Here is a 22,415-nt window from a genome sequence, read left to right as displayed (position 1 = left end):
TATGGGGGGCGGGGACACTGGTTCTCCTGGAAGAAACTCATTCCTTCCACGCATGAAACGCCATGTCCTAAGTGCTCTGAGAGACACGAATGAAAGGCAGTCCCGTTCTCTCTAGCTTAGTAAAACACAGAGAACATACAAAACAAGCTGGAATGTGAGAGGAGCCCCAAGCAGAAGACAGGAGGTGAAGAAGAGCAGAAGGAAGAAGTCCTGCCTGGCCAGTGTGGCCAGAGGCTTCAGGCACAGCAGGGCCTGGGTCAACAGAGACAGCTGCAGCTCGGGAGGGAGCAGAGGAGGGACCAACGCACCAAGACAGCCGAGTGCGGGCCTCCGCGGAGCAGATGGAGCGGACTGCAGCCTCGTGGTCTTGAAGAAGCCAGACACGGAAAAACGCCTCCCCTGACTACACGCTAGACTTCGGTCACCTTGAACTGCAGCCCTGGGCACTGGCATTCAGTTACAGCACCAGGCCTCACTAGTGAGCGCCGCCAGGCTGACCTACGCCAAGTACTGGTCGGCAACTGCCTTCCCTGAGGAGTCACGGGGTCTGGACGCACCCTCCAGCCAGACGCATTCAGAAACTGGACAAACTGAGTCTGGTGGTTGCGCTGATTCTGAGCAGGCCAAAGTGGCTAGAATTTGGGAGCTAGAGCCCTGGGGGGGTGGGTAGAAAAAGAGCTCCTGAAATCTGTACAGGGGACCCCGTCTGGTCTTCAGCTGACGCCAACCTGCGCGTGTACAAGCTGCGAGTCTGCGAGTCTAGGCAAAGACCACTTCGGGGAAAGGGCCACTCCCAGGCGCTGCAAGCAGACGGATTCCCAGAGCCTGCCTAGGACTGTCCGAGTTCCCACCGGCCACACACGGGGCGCCCAACAGAGACCCCGAGGGCCACACCTCAGTAGTGGGCTAAACCCTCCCTGAAGACAGGCTACTCCAGGCTCATCAAAAGGCTGAAACACCAAGCCTCAAAAGCTTGTGCTGATTTTCAAGTAGCTTAACCGTCTGCCAGAGAAAGATGATAACACTCTTCCAAAGAACAGAACAGATCTAACACTCAAAAACATAAAATTCACAATGTGTAGGAGCCAGTGAAACATTACTAGACATGCGAAAGATGGTTTCGTTTGCCATCATAATCAGGGAAAGAAACATCCAGCCGACTCAGAAGCAACGAGGATGAAGAATTAGGAAACAAGGAATGAGATGGCTGCTACAAAATGCTCAACGTGCTCAAGGAATTAAATGAAAGAAGAAAATAATGAGGAGAGAACTGGAAAACAAAAAGAACCAAACAGAGTTTCTGGAGTTAAGAAACAGGATTCCTGAAATAAAATTCTATGGGATGCGTGTGGTGGCCACAGAAATGTGCTACTCGGAGCTCCTGCTGCGGGGGCCCCGCACTGCGGACCCTCAGGACCCAAAGCCTCGTCCACGCCACAGCCACCCCCCATGTGATGGGCCCTGCCAGTGGCTGAGCGCGGCAGAGCGTCCAGCGCCAGCCGCTCCTGTGGACGTGGGACCCTCCTGACAGCGCCTCTGGCCCTAGGACACCCGTCGGCCTGGCCAAACCTTTCCCGACGCTTCCTTCCAAAAACGCTGCTTTAGTTAAGTAGGAAAGAACATGTTTGTTTATTTAACTTCAGTGAGTGTGATCTTATTTATTTTAGTGAGTGTGACTGGCTGATAGCAAATAATCCTCGGGAAACCCACGGGGAGAAGGCCAAACAGACGTCTCCCTGTCAGACGAGTCCCGAAGTTCTCCAGGCAGACGTCTCTTGAGCACAGCGGCCGACCTGCGATTCCTGGCAGAGGCCGCGCCTGTCCTCCGCTCAGTGCCCGCGTCACTCTCCTTGAAACGTTTCTGGAGCCGTCTCTGTCCCCTGGAGCCCTGCCATCAGGGCGCCCTGTCTCCGCGCGGCGTCCCCCTGCTGACAGAGGGGCTTGTCCTTCTCGGGACTCCCCAAATCCTCTGACCTTCCCTTCCGTACTCACCTGAAAGAGACACCGGTGCGAGGGCTGACGTGCTCGCTGACGCAGTGGGCAGTCTGCAGTCTTTTTGCTGCTGTTATGCGGGTGACCCTGACACAGGAGGCGTTCGGAGGCTTGACTTGTCCAAGGTCACCGGGCTGGGAGGGCCAGGCTGAAGGTGGTGCCGACCTTCCGGTCATCACGTCCAGGAATCCCTTCCCCACTACGCTATGCAAGCGCGGGCGGAATGAAACCGTAACCTTCAGTGTGCCGACTTCGAAGACAAAGTCACAGCTCTGTCTTCCTTCAGTCAGGCGTCCTGAGTTCCCGCGTTCCCTCCGATTCCGTTCGCCTGTCAGTCTGCACACGGTGGAGGTTCAGCTGTGAGAGCTCCTGGGCGGGTGGGCTGTGGTCCGCAGTCCACTCTGACCTGGTCACGGGGACTGATCTTTCCGCAGGCCCTTTCACGTGAACCTCGAAGCCTGTTCTTGGGGAATTTTAACATCCTAGTAGTCACTTCGGGGACACTCAACGATGCTCACGGTTTGTTAGTTGAAGGTGTTTTCCCGAAGGACCAACACACACACACACACACACACACACACACACACGCGCGCGCGCTACAGCACGAAATCCTTTACTACATTACTGTAAATAGGTGCATTAAAAAAAAAAAAGGACTGACTGAAGCCGTCTGTTGCATCTCCCTGACTCCACTGAGGCAGGAAATGAGTTATTAGGTGCGACTGACTCTGCTCTCTCCAGATGCTCTGAGGAGCTTGAAACTACTAAATAGTTCTGAGGTGATTTGGGGATTCCAATTTCCAACTCGTATTTTCCATTATTAGATATAAATGCTAATGAGCTCTGCTTAGAATTTTTCATTAATTTTAAAGAACATTATAGAAATTATTAAAGTCACTTCTCTGATACACAATTTCCCAAATTTCCATTATTGTACAGCATAAGTCAGGTATAAAAAAATTGACATCAATTTTCAAAAAAACTTTTGTTTTATCAAAGTCAATTTTCAAAAACCATCTTTTTATTATAAAAATAAGTGCCTTCTATTTTTAACACATAAACACTGCAGCCTATTACAAATATATCCTTATTTAGCTGTCGGAATGAATATCACAATATCATGTAGTTCAACCGTCTTAACCCCTCAACTCTTGTCAGCTGTGAGCAATAGAAAAGCTCCGAACCTAAGCACTTGTTTCATACCCGAAAATATGAATAGCATCCTTTCTAAAAACTCCACAACACGCAATTCAACACAGCACAGTCAGGGCACTCCTGGTTTTTCCGATCGCATGTGAGACGCTGTCTTACCACGTCATGTCTGCAGACACGCAGATGCCACGCAGCGACAAGCGCTTACATACAATCCGTGCACCTGGTAGAAGTCCACTTTCAGACCAACCACCTTTTCCAAATGACGTGTGTTGGTAATTTTCCGCACAGAGAAATGTAAGTAACTGGGACACACAGAGCAGCGCCGAGTGCCCAGGACAAACCTCCGGAGCGCGGAGAGCGGCACAGAGGCAGGCGGGGCCGCTTCTCTCCCGCTAACCGGGGAGGGCACGCTCAAGGTGTGACATTACGTGATCACTCCCAAACTCACTGATCACTCCCAAACTCACTTACGTAGCTTGCGAACGGAGAATTTGTGTTTTAACACGATAACTGGGTATCAAACTGAGTCCTAAGTAAGGTCTGAATGTCACGAGGAAATTTAGGCCAATCGAGTCTGGCCTTTCTTCTTCCCTGTCAGGGGAGTCTGTCCTTGTCAAAGTGAATTTCAGAAAGGCAAGAACACACAGCGTCGCCTCTATTTTAAAAAATGGTAAAGGAGAACTTGATACAGAAAATGAAAACAACTTGAGATAGTAAAGAAACAAAAATAGCAGGAGAGAAAACAGAGGATTCTGTCGTCCTGGCAACTGTCTGGGCCAGCATCAGAGGGATGGAGGGAGACGGTGTCTCCGCGGCCCCCACTGGGCCTCCTTAAATTGCAGAGACTGAATCGGTGGGGTGGAAACAAATCACAGTTCGTCTAACCCAAGGAAGGACTGTATAGAAACAAAAAGTGTCTATATGTAACCTAAACATTTGTACCCCCGTAATATTCTGAAATTCAAAAAAGAAATAAAAAGTGACCAGATATGACGTTTAAAAAATGACTTTAAAAAATCAGTCTGCCACACACCCACTCAGCATTTTCAGGGACGTGTACAGGGTCAGCCCCAAGTGCAGAAGGGGGAAAGGCGGCCAACGGCAAGTGGGTCAACAAATACTGCTCATGCTCCAGGTACACGTGCCCCTCTGAAACGTGTCAATAAATACTGCTCGGACCCCAGTCTCCAGTCCGTGCAGTGTGTTCACCCCAGGGCCCACACTCGGGAGTCCTGGCGGGAGGCACACGGGAGGCAGCTCGGCAGCCCAGCCACACCTGCCCAGATGTGAGCCCCACCCTCCGAGGAGCCGCAGGACCCCAACAACCACTCTGCCTGACCGCTCATCTGCAAACTGGAATAGTGATAGCAGCGCCTTCTCCTGGCAACAGCATGGTGCCCAGCACACAGCAGGCGCTCAAAGCCAGCTGGCCCTGCCACCACCGCGATCGTCGGCAGAAGCAGCGCCCTCATCAGCTCCTGCCTCTGGTCTTCCCACTGCCTCTCAGGTCTTGCTCACCCCATGACACTCCCCACCCATCCCATAATCCCTCCTCCAGATGTCACTGCCACCAGCCTCTCGCCTCCAGCTCTGGGGCCACAGCCACCGGGTTAATCTGCAGCCCCCCCCAGCTCAGCATCCACACTTCCTCTTACAGCCGACGGCGGGGAGAACCCAAAGCCCTCCAGGAAGCCAGCCCCGCGGTGCCGGGTCTCCCCCCAGCAGCAACCACCTCCCCCGCCGGGAGAACGTCTTCTCAGCCATCACCCACGTCTTCCATTTATTGGTGCATCACCCTGAGCTAGCTTCTCTGAGCCTTACTCTTGTTTTTTTATCTTTAAAAATCTACCTCACGGGGTTTATTGTAGTCAGTGAATTATTTGAAATAAAGCCCGTAAAGCATCAAAATCTATAAATCTTAAACTCTGGTTCAAATCCCAACGTCTTTGAGAACCTTTCTGAATTATTCCTTGACACCGACATAAGTCCCTTCTTCACAACGTGACCCAGGACTCAGTCATGTAGCAACGTGCAGTGCGCTCACCTGTTACCTACAAACTCCTAGGCTCAGCTCACACTCACCGCGCCCCACGTGGCTCAGGATGGAGCTCAAGCCCGTGTGATCTCAGCTCCTTCACCCTCCGACCCCATCTCTCCTCCCCTTTGCCCATCACCTGCTCCAGGTCCCCAGCCAGCCGCCAGCGCCCTGCAGCCCCAGCCTCACAGAGCTGCCGCTCCCCCCCAGCCGCCCCCAGACCCCTCCTCGCTCAGTGGGGACGGCTCAGACGCTCCGGCCACCAGCACACATCCCTGCCCTCCCAAGAGTCCCCACTCCCTCCGCAGCAACGGCCCGCTGTGTGCACACGTCTGCGTGCCCAGGGGTGCGTCCTCAGAGCACAGGAGCTGGGCTGTGTCCCCACCTTCAGCACTGTGTCCAGCACTGAGTGCCGTAAATGGGCACCTGATGAATACACAGAAAAGGCAGAGCTCCGTCCTGCAGGATGAAGGGCCTTCTAAGTGCACTGCAGAGTGACCAGCAGGGCCACCGCAGAATGTATAATGACCCCACGACGCAGAGCCAGAAACTAACAGCTGCTTCGGAGGCCGTAAGAGCCGAGAGGAGCCCCATGAAGAAGATCCAAGAAAAACGCTCAACTCCTCAGTGAAATCAGCTCCCGGGACAGGGGTGGGGACCTGCAGTCTTAAGGACACTTGTAGCCTTCTAGCTCCTCAAGTGCGGCCTTTTGACTAAATCCAAATTTTACAGAACAAATCTTTTTATTTTTATTAATACATATTTGTTCATGTTTTATATTTTTATCTTTAAAATGAATGTATTTAAAATACTAAAGAACAAAATAAATTTCAATGAAATAATCCTCCCAGATTGACTGGCACAATTAGAACATTAGTAAGCCATAAAGGCCAAACTGACAGCTGCTACACTCATGATTTAGCTCTAACTTCCCCCCGACTGGAGCCACTGCCACACCAGACTGGCTGGCAGAGTTTATGGGGGTCGAGTACACCACTCTGTTATCAGCTTGTGACAGTGGTGCCGTGTGTTTCTGTTTGACGTGGAATTTGTGAATAGTTGCATGGCTCAACAGTATTTTTTAATTCTGTCTGCTCATGTCGGAGAAGACATCATGTCAAAGACCAAGAGAATGTTGAAGGAAGAAAACACATTTTTTAATGAGGATAGGGAATGCAATATTATCTTGTTTCTGCTAAAGATGATTTGCTTGCTTTGTGATACTGCAATATCAACATTAAAGAAATTCAATGCTCATCAGCATGTAACACTCGAAAGGACCACAAATATTTTAAATTAGAGGGAGAGGCAGAAAAGGTTATATTGAAGAAATTAAAAGATGAAAAGCAAAGACAATTCTTTCAAGCAGCCGTAAGACCTGGAAATAATGCCACTGAAGCAATTTATAAAGCAGTTTATAACTTGGGAGAAAAAGGAAGCCATTCAGCGATGCAGAAATTGTGAAAGAATGCACTGTCCAAGTTGTAGGATGCTCAGACCCTGATAATGTTTCAAAGTACAAACAACTGTCTCTTTCAAGGAGAACCGTAACTGATCTGCAGCATGAATTAGGCTTCAACTTAACAGAACAACTTCATGCAATACTTCAAAAGGAAAATATATATTATTCCATCGCTTTGGATGCATCGATTGATACTACTGACTTGGTCCAGGTTTTACACTTCATTTGGGTCATAACAGAAGATTCTCTTTGCTACGAAGTTACTTGCTTTGGGAACCCTTGCAAACAGAACATGGGGGATAGATATCTTCAACAACTTTCAAGATAAATGTTGTGAAGTTGGACTGATTTGGTAATTTAGTGAGTGTATGTACAGACGGGGCACCTTCCATGACAGGAAAACATGAAGGGTTTATTGCACAGATAAAGAAAGTATCAACAGATCCTGAGGCTCTCATTTCTTTTCATTGTATCTTGCATCAGCAAAATGTCTGTGCTAAAGCTACTATTTTAAGTGACACTTTGCAACAAGTTATAAGTATTGTTACTACATTCCCACTGCACAGTCAGTGGCGTGGCCAGTTTCGTAACACCTGTTGAACTCTGAGGTATTCAGCGTGGATTTGCCGGATCACTCTAAAGTGCAATGGCTATTGCAGGGACAGGTGTGGGCCAAAATTTTATCTCTGCGAGAAAGGACAGTTAAATTCTATGAAGAACAGAATCGGCAATGTGAATTATTGAAAGAAGATTTCTGTAGGAATGCAGCATTTCTGTGTGGTATCATGTCAAATTAAAGTAACTTGAATATTTCTTTGCAAGGTGAAACTAAGTCTATAATAGGGCAAAAAATCCAAGCATTTCGAAAAAAGCTATCTTTTTTCAAAACACTTCTTCTTCAGAAGGAAATCTTGGACGAGCACTTTCCCCAGCTAGCAGAGGTCACTGATGAGCCGGATGATATATGCTGCCATATATGCTGATATACTCTGTAAACCACTTGAAGACTACGCAGCTGTTACAGACCCATTAATTGGAGAATACAATGAAAGGTTCACTGACTTTGGGAATCATGACATCACTCATATCAGCACTCCAGCCTCATCCAGCTGGTATCACCAGGGCACCTAAAGAACTAGAGACGGAACTGACTGAGCTCTCAGGGGATGACATTTTAAAGTCATTGTTTGATGCTAAGAAAGATCCAATTGAAATATTGAAAAATGCAGTAAAATACCCATGCCTTCGGCAACATGCCCGAAAAATGGTTTCTTGCTTTTCAACCGCTCATTGCTGCGAATCTGCATTCTCCTACCCAACCCAAATCAAGATGCCCTTAAGGTCACAAACGACTGACACCCGCCTAGACGATCATCTGAAACCAGACCTCCAAGCTGCAACCACATATTCAAATGCTTTCTAATAAAAAGTACACACAACAAAGTCATTAAAAGGTCAGTTAACTTTAAAATTAACAAATAGTTTTCATTTTTTGAAATTTTTAAGTATATAGTAGTTAGATTTTTACAAAATAATGTGCATTTTTAAGTATATCTAATTGAAGTTTCTTGAAGTGGCCTTCCAACATGAAAAGGTTCCCCATCCCCGTCCCAGGATAACGGCAACTTCCAGGGGCATAACTGATTTAGACGACTGTGTCCCAAACAGGAGTTGCGCACCCTTATAACTATATTAATGCAAGGCCAAAAGCAAAAACTACAGAACTCCAAGAAGCAGCAAAAAGAACTGATGGGACCCTCCCCAGACAAATGGCCTGGTTCCCCTGACTCCATCTGGACTTTGGGGGTGGGGGTGGGGTGTGGATCTTCAGCCCGGGGGTCTCCCTAAGCTTGACTGGAAGCCTGGCTCTGGCTAGAGGAAGAAGCCAAGAGAGGCAGGAGTCCAGAGGGGGTGGTTGGGGCTTCTCCCTAACAGCAGTGGACCCCACCTGGACCCCACTGCCGTCCTCCTGCTGCAGCTCAAGGCCGCCACCCATCAGCAGGCGCACGCAGGCAAAGGAACATGGGGTCCAGGGGGCCCAATCAGGGTCACCTCCACAGCACACACTTCCACTGCTTCTGCAAGCTGGCACTGACCCTGGAGTCCCCATTCAAGGGTATAGCTGACGGGAAAGAACAGGGTTCCCATGTACCTAGAACAGGCAGCTGGGCTCGCTGCACAGGTGAGAGGACGCACGGGGACAAGAACCTCCGCATGTAAACCTGAGCTGTAAGACCTTGTCCCTTCAATGGCCAGTCAAGACATCTGCAAGATAAGCCTGCTCCCCAGAGACCGCTGAGCTCCTGTCCCAGGATGTTCAGCCACGCACACACAGCGCTCAGCACAGGAAGTGCTTCTCTGCTGCCATGAAACACGAACGTGAGAAGTCAAATAGCTGTAATCTGTTGTCTGAAACCAGCCCCGCGATGAGCACCAGTGGATTTTAATTAAGGAAGGAGCTGCCTCAACAACCGCAGCCAACGTGGTCACTGGGCGCTGGGCCGAGCAATCGGCGTGCATGAGCTCGCCTGCCCCGCACGGCACCCCAGAGGTAGGTTCCATGTCTCCACGTCGCGCGTGGCCAATCTATCGAGGAGTGTCTCTCTGGAGGAGAACAGAGCCCTCATCCACCCCCAAGGGCTAGGTCTGAGGTCTCAAGAAACAGGCAGTGATCTGCCCTGGCCGCGGGTCCTGTGGGGCTTCCCTGCCTCCCCGGAGGTGGCCAGGCCTGCCTGGAGAACCGAGGTCCCTGAGGGTTGGAGGCTGCCCCTGGGACCCCACTCCTTCCTGGCACTGCCTCTCCCTCCCCATCAGCACTGACCCCGTTGCCTATAAACACAGAGAATGCCTCAGCCTTTAAAACCAAAGCAAAACAGCAAGCCATGGGACAACCAATTCCCACCACCCACCTCACCCTGCCCTCTCCAGGGTCACCTGCCACCTAGCCACGCAGGCAGCGTCCTGAGTACACTCAGCCCTCACCACCCCAACCTTCCTGCTGCGTCTGTACCGGCTGCTGAGGCCCCTCTGCGGGCTCCAGGGCCGCGAGGTCTGGCCTGTCTCCGGGTGCTCTGCGAGCTCGAGCTCTTCACCAGCCCTCCTGCCGGCAGAACGCTCCCCGACAGACCCTGGCCTGACCACTCGCAGCGAGCCCACGCTCGCCCCAACCCGGACACGCAGGCCCCCCGTGGGATGAGTCCGTGGTCTGCTCCCAACAGCCACACCAGTTGCGCTTGTTCTTGTAACTGCAGGATTTAATTAAAGCTTATGAAAACCTACTGAGTACGAGTCTGAAAGGAAGATCCGCTGTTCTATTAAAACTAGGTTGAAATACTTTGGCACAATTTGGTAAAGGTGAGTTGCTAAAATAAAGTCTGTTGAAATGGGCGTGGGCGAGCCACCCGTAGATCCGTTGGGGAAGAATTCTGTCTTCCCACTGGTTTTTATGCTTTTAAAAAAAGAACCTAAAAAATCAGTTTCTTCTTATAAAAGAACCTGAGCTCTAATGAAAAGCATAACTTAAATCACATCGAACTCTCTTTTAATACGAAAGTTAGAATAACGGCTTCGTTTCAATGTGCAAACTGCAAACAGATTTCACAAACACGCTCAGGCCGGGTTGGACAGGCTCCCCGGCATCACAGGACTCCTTGGAAGTCTCTCCGGAGCAACCCCTTCTGGGATCATTTGCACAACAGTAAATGAGGTTCAGCGTGAGGACCACGAGAAGATATGCATGAGTAAGTTCGCCTGTGGCTCCCAAAGGAAAGCCTTTACGCCGAGGTCCATTTACAAAGAGCAACGTCCCATCTTCGACCTGTGGCCCCTATCGCCCAGCTGCAGCCACCTGTCTAACCCACACGGGTAAATCTAGTGTCGTCCGCGCTTGCGCCACCTTCTCTCTGCCGGGGTCACACACACAAGTCTGAAAGAGAGTAAGACAAGTCCCTGCACGCGCACCACCAGGTGAAGACACAGAACACACGGGGACTGGGGAGCCCCCCCAATAACCGTTCCCGCGACACCCCCGTGTTACAGGATCCTCCAGCAGTGCTCTGTGTGGCTTTGGAAACCTAACGAGCAAGAACCGTTCTGGCTGTGCAAGGACAGGGCGAGGCTGCCCCTGGAAGTGGGGTCCTGGAAAGGGAGGGCGACCAGCCTCGGAGCCAGCCCGGCACCTGTCGCCCAGACTACCGGAACACCTGCTGAGCCCTCCTCAACCTCCACCTCTGCCCCCACAGCCGATGCTCAGCCTGACGGACAGCACGACCCTCTTAACTCATAATTGAGACCACACTGCTCTCAAAGTGGGCAGATGCCGTGGCCTCACCAGGAGCCAGCCCCGGCCTCCACCAGCTCTCAGCTCACCCCCGGCTCTACCTGTGCCTGCCCCGTCGTATCCTGCCACGCTGGCCACATCAGGCTCTCCGCGGTCCCAGAACGACATGCCCGGCTGCCCCACCCTACTCAGAACCGCTGCACCTGCTGCCCGGCCTGAGGGGAGGCTGCTCCCACTGCCTCGGTACCTGACAGCTCCCCACACGACAGCTCCCGCCCCCCTCAGCCTTTTCTCCCCCAGCCCCAGACGCCCTGTTACCGATTTGTTTATCACCTGCCCCCACGAGGATGAAAGCTCCCTGAGGGCAGGGCTTGGCTTCACTCCCTGGAGCAGCCCGGTGCCACCGCAGTGCCTGGCACGGCACGCATCTGCCCAGTGACAGGCGCGTGGTAAAGTATCGAGGTGACAATGTCTCGGGGTTGGGGGCTGTCTGTCGTGTCAAGCTTAGCAGCAAGTGTTAGCGGTACACTGTCATTCCTAGTATCTCGGAGCTCCCAAGACGCCTGACTGTATCTCCTCGCTAGAACTCTCTGATTATAATAAAAGGCAAAAATTCTTTTATCAGCAGGTTTCCCATGTCTATGCCTGCGGGTTGGGGATTTGATGAATTCTCCATCCTGGGGGATTGTTCACTGGGCAAATACCTACTGAGCACATAACCCCGAGAATTTCTAATTCAGACAGCTCCTCTGCAGAAAGGACACGGGAAGAACCAGCACCAAAATAGGCTTTCAGATTATAAAGAGAAACAGAGGAGCCTTCCATTTCCAGCACCACGGCAGCGCTGATATCCTGAAAAGCCTCCTGATACAAAATCTCTAGAAATGCTTTCAAACGCATTGCTGAGCTCGGGAGAAATCACAAGGGGCTAAAAACGGAGAGTGCGCTGAAAACCGGAGTGGCTGGCTGAAGCCACAGCTGCCCTGGGGACATTCTAGGAGCTGCCTGGGAGCCAGAAGACAAGCCCGTCGGTGTCCTTGCGAGGGCCTTGCCCTCGGTGAAGGGAGGACAGAACAGTCTCCACTGCGAACTCGTGACCAGAGCCTGTCCCCACACGGGACTGGGGGGCTGAAACTCACACCACCTCCAGGGCCTGGAATACCACACGCAACAAAGGCGCCGCAAATCCCTGCTCCTCAGGACTCCGAGGGCCTGGGGCGGCAGCAAACGGTCCTTCCCAGTGGGGCTGCCAGTGAGCAAATAACGCGGGTGTCCAGCTAAATACAATACTTGGACCCACTTACACAGAAACAGTGTCTGTCAACGGGCGTCTGCGTTTTCCGTGGAATCCTCCCCAGGAGGGGCTCGCTCTCGCCAGATGCCCGGGGCGAGCCACAGAGGCAGGAGCGCAGCAGCCGAAGTCTCCAAAGCAGCGAGGGAGACAAGCCGCCCTGGGTAAGAGCAGCAAACGATGACAAAACCAGACAGACACTGCCGGATACAGAACGAGAGTACCTGTGTTTAACATGTTTAAAGAGAGCGAAGCGAGGGTACCTGTGATACAAGCAAGGAGTACGATCCTCTCAGCAAGAGCAGAAAGTACTGGCGCCAATAAAAAGAAACTCTCATCTAGACCCATCTTGCTAAACTACAAAACACCAAAGACAGAAGAAATATCAGGAAAATCTTGAAAGAGAAAAGGAAACTAAAATACTTAATTAAAACAAAGTCAAAGCACTATTCCTTTTTCCAAGAATCAGAAGTGCTACCTAATAGCTTCCAACCACAAACACGGACGAGTTCACCAGCGGCCACGGAACACGCACACCGCGCACGACACAACCACGCCGTGACACGCGGACCCCCGCCCGCTTCCACGTCTCTGCGTGAGCACGGTGCCCGTGCATCTCACGTTCCTCATGAAATTATGAGGCACGTTTTTGGTCATTTTATTACCTTTATAACATTAATTGGGATTACATAAGCTTCTCAAGTTGCTGGTGGAGTCTGGCTAAAACACGTATTTTCAACATGTCTTAAAAAAATCTGGGCAGTGAGGAAGTCCCTGCCAGGTATCGGCTTCTAAGGACCCCTGCCATGAAAACCACCCCACGGCCTCCGCTTGCTGCAGAAAATAAATGGCCGCAAAGCACTCTCTGCCCTATCAATAAAAGGTCCTGTCTCCTCTGAAATGTCTGTCCCCAGACAGCGCTTGCTCCCCTTGCAGCAAACCAGCGATCTGCAGACGCACCTGGGGACCAATCAGACAGTCTCCCCATTTCCAACCCCAACAGCACCGTGTCAGGCCCACGGCCGGGGCCCTCGTCTTCTACCCGTGTGACACCACGCTCTCCTTGTGCCCCCTGCCCTCGCGGCCGGGCTCCTCGCCCTTTGCGAGTGTACTAAGAACCTCGCCTCTGACAAAGGCGGATCTTCACTTTCTCTAGCCACTCATCTTCTGTAATGTACGTAAGACGAAACCTTTCTGAAAAGCTTGATTCTTTTCGGATCTTTATTCGCTATTTCTTTCTGTAACATGTAATCCTAGAAAACAGCACTCGATTTGGCTGCAAATCAAACTTCACGGTAAACCTTCTCACTAAACCTCGGAACCTCCAACTCTGACCCGACCAGACGCCACTCCCACAGCCTGTCTTCCTGGAGGCCTCTGCGAGCGGCAGGTGCTCAGGGCGCGACGCCGCCTCACCCTCCGTGCGGTCCCTTCTAGGAGGCAGACTCTGGACGGGTCCCTTCTACACATTTCCCACCTTTCTAAGCTAGGCCTGCCATCCCCAGCTGAGCCACGCACGAGTGAGAAGGAAGAACGCAATCTAAACACAAACGACTGTGGACTAACTACATTTTCATGAAAACTGGCCTTCATGCTGCACCCTTAGTATTTGTTTCCAAAAGAAGAAAGTGGGGACCGGGCGCCGCGGCTCCTGCCTGTAATCTCAGCGCTCTGGGAGGCCGAGGCAGGAAGATCGCTTGAGCTCGGGAGTTTGAGACCAGCCCGAGCAAGAGCGAGACCCTGTCTCTACTAAAAATAAAAAAAGAAAGAAAAAAAAAAGGAAGAAAGTGGGAAAAATAGGTTTGATAGTTAGGGTTTTACTTTTTAATGTGTTTTTAAAGCAACAGTTGTTTGTTCCCTCAACATCTGACGAAATGACTGCTAACACAACCTGTCCGTTTAGATGACCACATAAAAAGAACCCACTGCTCTTGCCAACTGTGTGCCTTTTGTTCAAACGAAAACTGTCTCCTCCTGCTCTTGGGGAACATGTGTCTGAGGAGAAACAGCGACCAGAAGCATGTGGTATCCACTCGTTGCTAAGGGCTATGACGAGGCCACTGAGGCCAGAAGGCAGCTCCACCCACGGGGCCCTGAGCATGGCCCTGGAGGACGGGGGACAAGCCTCCCCGTGCCCACAGACACGTGTCCAGAAACAGCCTGCGCAGTCTGGGTGGGGGCCTTTTGGGAGAAGCTGCAAATCTCCCAGACCTTCAAGAGCTGCACGTGAAATCTACGGAGGGGTTCATCATGCATCTCTGCGTCCCCACGATGCCATTTCGGGAAGGAAATTTGCTGATTTGCTTATGTCTCTAACGGACAAAGGCAATTCTCTGAATTAAGAGAAATTACTGTTTAATTTCAACTTACCAGTTTTCCACATTAGGCAACTTAATTTTTCTTTAAAAACTTTCCTCTAAACAGTCACACAAGTCTAGCTCAACAGACAAGTACGAAGCCTACGGTACACATGGTGACTTTCTGGGAACAGGGAAGAGTACCCTTCCGGTGCAGAGAGCTGACCAACACGGCCTGGGACAGGGGTCGGGGTCAGCGTCAGCAGTGGCAGGTCACGTGACAGTGGGGAAGCTCGATGCGTCACCCTAACCTATCAATGCCACAGCTCAGAGGTACTCAGGAGACACGACGACACAACGTCATACAGTATCCTAGACGGAGTCTTGGAACAAAAAAGGACATTAGGGAAAAACTAAGGAAATCTGAATAAGTGTGGACTTTAGTTACAATAGTAATACATTATCCGTCTTGATTCGTTATTTTTCTATTCTCGTCATTTTCTAAAGTTTGAAATATCCCAAAATAAAAAATAGTTAACATGAAGATCAAAAAAAGACCATTTTAAATAATAAGTGCAAGAATTTGTTGCCAACTAACAGTAACAGGCCCGATGGAGAACACAGCTGTGGCAGTCACCACCCCACGCTACGTACAGAAATAGGGGAAAGGGGGGGAGGGGAGGAGGGTATGCGTATACACACACACAAAGAGTGCGATGCGCACCATCCGAGGGATGGACACGCTTGAAGCTCGGACTTGCGGGGGGGAGGGGAGGCAAGGGCAACCTATGTAACCTAAACATCTGTACCCCCATAATATGCTGAAATAAAAAAAAAAGAACACAAGGAAACTGGGGGGGCAATGGATATGTTCGTTATCTTGATTGTGGTGATAGTTTCATGGTAGTATGGCTATGTCAAAACCCATGAAATCGTACACTTTAAATACATGCAATTTATTATATGTCAATTATCTCTCAATAAAGCTAAAAAACTAAATAAAAAAAGAAAAAGAAATAGGGGAAAGGAGGTTATTTCAATGGAAAAGAAGCTCCTTCCCTAGAACAGACACACACAGCAACACCATTCCCTTCAGAGCAGTGACTGACTATTCTGCTGGCCGGCCTCCCGCACGTCCGGGGTCTTACCTCTCGAAATTTATTGAAGACGCGGTCACTCTGGTGAGCGCCAATTGTGATTTCTGGGAGATAGATGGGGATGGTTGTGTAATTCAGCACCTCCAACTTATTCTGAACCCTAAAAAATAAGACAAATACAGATCACACCAAACCATCAAAATAAACATAATAAAATAAGCTTAAGTCTGATTTTCTAAAAAATCTAAATAAGAAATTCACACATTCAAATAAATGCTATTCACTGCCAAGCAGCCATCTCCGAAGCAGAACCTTCATCCGATAGGCCATTTGGTCTATTTGGAGCTGCTTTTTTGAAATTTCTTTCTGAATCCGAGGTAGAGTGTTTTAAAAGTCTCGTTGCCTAAAGGTGACATTCCTTTGGGAATGCATACAGTTCTGGGAACACAGAAAAGGTGTCAACGTGTGCCTTACACATAGGCAGAGCAGGAATGAGAAGCTACAAATAGCTACGCCGGAGTGCCATGCACACAGAACGCCACCGAACATCTGCAAGAATGAATCCCCAGGGACCAAACAGCGAGCACTGAAGTCCCTCGGGGCACAGGCCAGTACCTTGCTGCTGTTTCAAAGGCTGAGGCTGCCCAAAGAAAGGCGCTGACAGAGGCCCCCGGACGGCCTGCTGGACCACCCCTCGTCCGCGGTCCACCTCGCTACTGTCCCTGGCACCCACAAACACAGATCATAGGATACTCTCTTTATTTCACCACTTCATTGTGCTGAATGCTAAAATATTTATACTTTGTTACAATTTGCTTATTATATTTTAAATTAAATTTAGTTGGAATATAACCATTATACTTAAAGATGAAAAGCATTTTTTTGAGGTTTTAGAAAAAAAACATTAAAATAAAGCCTCCTTTCTTAAGGGCTCAAACCAAAGAAAATAATTGTTTTAAATGGCTACTTTCCCATTAATGAGTTATAAAAGCAGGAGATGTTTCTTGTTTGTAACGGCGCAAATGGAAATTCTGTAAATGTACCTGGCTCCCGGCCAGACTCCGTGAGAGAGTCCAGGCCCACTATGCAAACCCAAGGCCTGTTCCCCACGGCACCTGTGTAGACTCTGCCACAAACAGAACCACCCCATTGGAACCCAAGGCTCATGGGTTCCATGGATCACACTTCCACAGAGAACCACAGAGACCTGAGGACCCGCGACAGGTGACAGAGCAGACGGAAGGTAAAGCAAGCCATGAGTTTCCCGCTAAAAACCACGTCACTCACACGCGGTTAACAATCCAACAACCCAAACACTATTCCAAGAAACTGCTGCCAAGCTAACTGTGTTTGTTTTCCCAAGTGTATTTATGTGAGTTTCCACGTGGTTAGGCAAACGGCTGTCACGTACATACGCAAAGATAAGATTGTTTTCTTAGTTTTAATATTAAGTTGGTTTTACTTGCCCAAAAATATTCAAATATTAAAAAAATTTCAAGCAAGTGAATCAGAAAGTTTGTAAAGGGCATAAAGTTGCTGCATTTTGTAAGACTGCACTGTTGGGCCGTTGCTGGAAACGCAACGTGGTGTCATCAGATTTCACAGCACGGACGTTCATTGTCAACGCCACTCTCCCAGGTCTGCGCACGGCCCCCGTTTCCAAAGTGGGAAGCTGGTAGCCGTCCTCGTGCATCTTCCCAAAGCTCCCGAGCATGTGCCGACAATGTGTGAGTATGTGTCTCATTGTTAACACGAACGGAATTATTCTCGGTTGTATATGGATAATTTTTTGAACGCAGTAAAAATTTCAACTAAAAATGAAGTTCATATTTTAATTGTTAACAAAAATCAAGGTAGGAAGGTGATGTGGTTTTCTCTACAGTTCAGAAAACCTAAGAAAATGCTGGAAAATAAGAAAGTAATCAATGGGCTGGAGCTGTGTGGGCTACAGAGAGCAACAGCGCCACCTACGCACCATCGGTCAGAATTATAGTGACCTGGAAAATCTCTAAGCAAGCGCACTTCAAACTGTTTTTGAACGTTAAAAAGATAATCTGCTGCAACTACTCTACAACTTATTTAAAGCTGGTTAAACTGTTCTTCCAACTTATTACGATGAGCTTCAACGATGACTATTAAGAGCCCATGTGCATCTCCAGTAAACCCCCAAAACCTCAACCTCTCACGAACTGTAGAGACTGAAGATAAATAAGGAACAAAGGCAACAGGAAGCCTTTTATGACTCAGGAAGCAAAACCTAGAGAAAGAAAACACTCTGTTCACAGAGCACTTAGTTTAATTAAGAAGAAATCAAAACTGACTGAGTATACTGTATCCTCTTCGTATCACAAGCTAACGTGTCCAAACAAGATAAAATGCTCGGGAGCGTGGTTCGCAGTATGAGGTACTTGGCCATATATTTTAAAAACAAAAGAGGCAGGAAAACAAAAAATAAATAAAATGGTGAATTATGTTTTACAACTCAAAACTGTTTCCCAATTAACACAACATCTATACTTTCTCCTAAAACACTTCCAAAGCCTAGTTTTCAATTTCTCCAGAACTTCAAAGTTCTGCTTGCAACACTATCCTTACACCAAACTCACATGCCGGAGCGCGGTTCTGCAGCGCTAAAATTTCACGTTAAAAAGATGTTCTCCAGGAGTTACATAAAAAGTCTCAGTCATGAAGCAGAGGTGCGTGAAGACCCAGGCGCTGAGGAGGCGGGGAGGTGGGGTCAGAGGCCTGGGAACGGGACCGCGCCAAGCGAGCAGGCGCCGTCAGCAAGGAACCACCGTGGCTGGGAACACAAACGCCGTCACGACGGAGAAGGGCAATTGCGCCTCTCAGTCTAAGCGTGCACACACACAACGTAATTATACGCTGCCACACGTAACTGAGATGGTACAAAGATGTTCTAAACCAATAATCTGGTCAGGTTCTGGACAAAATGAGTATAAGTGGCAAATGGCATGTTTACATAATTATCTTAGAAAATTGGTCATAATTTTCACTTGAGTCCTCCAAATCGAGAAATGGTACTCACATGAAAATAAACACAGTTGCCATTGTAAACTTATGAAACACCCACGGGGGAGGAAGAGGAGCAAAATATCAGGAGCAGGAAAGAACAAAAGCATTTATAGTAAGCCGGAACAACTGAATGGCGTAATTTCTAAACTTTGAGGGAATTACAGAATCATCCTGTGTGCTCTGATAACCAAAAAGCTAAGTAACTACTGAAATTATGACTTTAAGAGGTGAATTTTGGACACGGCATAGAATAAAATCAACACGCATTTCAGATGCTCAGAAAATGACCCTGTATCCCAGTGGGGGGTCGGCAAGTCAGACCCACTCCTCGTCTCGGTGGTTTACTGGGCGCCACACTCTGCCCAGCAGGAACCGATACGAACAAGGATCACGTGTAAATCCGTATCAGTAATGGCCTACTAGAGTTAAGAGAAGGTTTTTGAGGGAAAACAGAAAGGTGACTACAGCCAGGCTTTGAAGACTGCTGCGATTTGCAGGGAGCCATCGGGCAGGTGAGGGCCGAAGACCGGGGAGATGGCTGGGATCCTGGCGGAAGAGGCAGAACCAGGCAGGTGACCAGGATTCCGGATTAATTCTGGGAAACAATTTGAACCTAGGACTAAACAAAGATAAACCACCGAAGAATTCTAATAAAGGAAAACAGGGTCACTGTGACCTGGCGGAGGCAGAATGAAGAGGTATCTCAGTGGGAAAATGGAGGCAGAACGAGGGAACGCAACCCCGATGGCAGCAGGAACAAGGAGCAGGTGATAGGGAACCACTGAAAATGGAACCCACGACCTTCAGGGTGGACCCAGGCAGGGCACAGGGGTCTGTGGGGAAAGGGAGGGTCCCGCTAGGACTACGGGTGACGGGTGGGCCGAGATCCCACCAGGACTCGAGGCTGCATGATGGCAGCAGGCAGCGCTAGGTGGCCCGAGGCACAGGACCACAGAGAGGGCACAGGGGACCAGAAGCTCTACCAGTTTGAGAGGGCGGGTCCTGCACACAGGGGTCACACGACCTTGGCAGGGCAGAGCTTTGAGCCGTGGTTACATTACCTGTAAAACGAGGCACCTCCCCCGTCAAAGTGCTGTGGAGCAGAGAAAACATTTCCAAACACCTTTCAGGTACGCAGTCGACAAACTGTCAACTACGAGGTTTCAGAGTAAAGGTGGGACACGATAACGCAGTTGAGAGATGGGATGGAGGTTTGCTCTAAGCAAGGTTCTGATGACAGAGTAAGGCCTGACAGGTGTGATGGTGACCCCTGTAACCCCACCTACCTAGGAGGCTAAGGCAAGAGAATTGGTTGAGCCCAGGAGTTTGAGACCAGCCCGGGCAACATTGAAGATCCCATCTCAAAAAGAAAAAGAAAATCAGTAAAGATAGGGACAACCTGAATACCACTATCAACCAGCTTGATCTAACTGACATTTCTAGAACACTCCACACAACAGTAGAATCTACAGTCTTCTTAAGCTCAATGGCAACATTAATCAAGACACAAAACATTCTTGGCCATGTGAAACACCGTAATAACCCTAAAAGGAGAGAAGTCACATACGGTATGTTCTCAGACCACACACAACACAGCACGACATTAGAGATACACGAACACGCACATATCTGAAGACAGATCAGCAGAACCTGACTAAGCTGTTGACCCTGGCACCTGGCAGCAGAATCGCAGGCTGTTCCATCTCACTTTGGACTTCTGCTCCCCCTTGCTATCGTAAGTGGGTGTGCCTCCGACCGCTAGTCCCCTTTGTCCCGCCGCCATTTCCGTTTAAACTAAATTCTAAACTAATTCTAACTAAACCACAGACTAAATTCCGCGGTTCATCCTTACCACGCGCGCTCAGCTCTCCTGCCCTCTCTTGGACTCAGGTGGCAAAACCCAACCTTGTTACAATCCGAGGCTCTGCCATGGTGCAGAACCACGTTCCTGGGTTCAGATCTGCCTTCCCCACCGGAAGCGTGTCTGCCAGAAGCGCTGTCGCACACCTGCGCGAAGGCTTTCCCTCGTCACACACAGAGCAGGGCCATGCTCTTGCCCTTGGCTTTGGCAGGTCCTCCTTGGAGCTGGCCCTGGGCTGACTTCTGGATGCTCTAAGAAGTGCCCCATGCTGACGAGGCTGGGCAGTGAGCGCCGCTGCGCTGGGTGCGGCGTGATTGATGGTGAACACCTGCCTTCTCTCTGTGCGGCTGGCTGTGAGTCGTTGCCCGCATGAGCAGTCACCAGAAACGATTCTGGGCATTGAGTGTCTGATGGGCCTTCCAGGCAGACACGCTACCTACATGCTACCAAGTAGCTTGCTGTGTCCCTGTGCCCCTCACAGGAGGGGGAGCACCTCGGAGCCTGTGCGTGGGTCTCTCCAGACTTGAACCTTTTTCCCTATTGGTCTGCGCACCCTCCCAACTCGCTGTGATAAACCTGCTCTGCACAGAGGAGATCCGCAGCAAGCCCAGCCGAAGGGGGCCCAGAGACCGCAACCTACAAGACAAAGGTCTAGACGCTCGCCGGGTGAAGACCCCCAGCTGGCTGAGGTGCTGGCAGAGATACGGTGGATGTGGGGTGGCCGTGGGCAAGGGGGAAGCTATGGAAGCAAACTTGGGTATCTGATCAGCTACACCAGTGAGGACTACAGGAACTCTGTAAGACCGTTTCTTTCCTGCTCTACCTCATACGAAGAACACCTGTGGTGAGGAATTGTCATCACTGCACAATGACATGTAGCTGCACCATCCCACGCACGGACACACGTTTTCATTCTGGACAGAAGGCAACAGTGAGTGTGACCATCCCCCGCATCCCCTGGGGGGACAGTTGGGGTGTTTTCCATGTGCCCCTTCAGACCTCCACTGCACCCCTCCTCCAAGGTGCTCTGTGCCAGAGAGGCGGGCCCCTTGCTCCTGTGGGGTCCACTGCCCTCTGACTTCAAATGCAGCTGGGGAGAGGTGCCATCCAAGGCCCAGTATCTGTTCTCCCAGGTCCTGCGTGCAGGGTCCCCCTCGTATCTGGGGCTCCGGCTTAGGCTGGGCGGCCTCTCCCAGAGCTGCAGCGTCGCCCCGGATTCCGGTAAGCACGTCCCTCCCGATGGCCAGTTCCCCACTGCGGACGGCCTGGTGTCTCACCACCCTGCTGTCGTCCCCTGCCCCTGCCCTGCCCTGGCAAGAGGTCCCTTCACTAGACTCTCCGCCATCATCTGGCCACATGTGCCACCGGCTTCCTACCAGGACCCGGACAGAGGTGGCAAAACCTGGACTTTGGGGAAGAGAAGGAGTCAAGGCCAATTCACGAATTACACTGATGGGGGTGCACAGCGAAACCCTCCTCCGGCTTTCCTGTGAAACTGACCTTGCCTGTGTGCGTGGGCAGACTCCTCCTGGTTTTATACAGTCGTGCACTGCGTGACGACAGGCTACACGGCAGCAGTCCCTTAGGTTACAGTGGAGCTGAAAACGCCGATCGCAACGCCACAGCTCAACGCATCGCCCACGCTGGTGGTGACGATGCAAACAAACCCACCGCACCACCATTATGTGCGGCGTCATTCTTGATAATGATAACAACTGCTACTGCTTTGTATATTTTCTATACTATACTTTTTATTATTACTTTAGAGTGCTTATAAAAAAAAAACTAACTGTAAAACAGCCTCGGGCAGGCCCTTCAGGAGGTGTCCAGAGGCAGGCGCTGTTGCCACAGGAGACAGCAGCTCCGTGCGCGTCACCGCCCTGCAGACCTTCCAGGGGGACAAGACGTGGAGG

General features: G+C 50.2%; 1 protein-coding gene across 1 annotated transcript in view; it reads right to left on the bottom strand.

Annotated features, from left to right (window-relative positions):
• The window catches only part of NDUFA10 (NADH dehydrogenase (ubiquinone) 1 alpha subcomplex, 10, 42kDa), a 48,315-nt gene that overhangs the window by 6,080 nt on the left and 19,820 nt on the right, over positions 1-22,415 (bottom strand). Inside the window, exon 9 of the mRNA XM_012663390.1 lies at positions 15,660-15,768. Within this exon, the coding sequence (XP_012518844.1) occupies positions 15,660-15,768 (109 nt within the window). The remainder of the gene's footprint in view (positions 1-15,659; positions 15,769-22,415) is intronic.

Source organism: Propithecus coquereli, unplaced genomic scaffold (assembly GCF_000956105.1).
Source record: "Propithecus coquereli isolate 6110/MARCELLA unplaced genomic scaffold, Pcoq_1.0 Scaffold803, whole genome shotgun sequence".
Taxonomy (NCBI): domain Eukaryota; kingdom Metazoa; phylum Chordata; class Mammalia; order Primates; family Indriidae; genus Propithecus; species Propithecus coquereli.
This window is presented reverse-complemented; position numbering and strand designations above follow the sequence as displayed.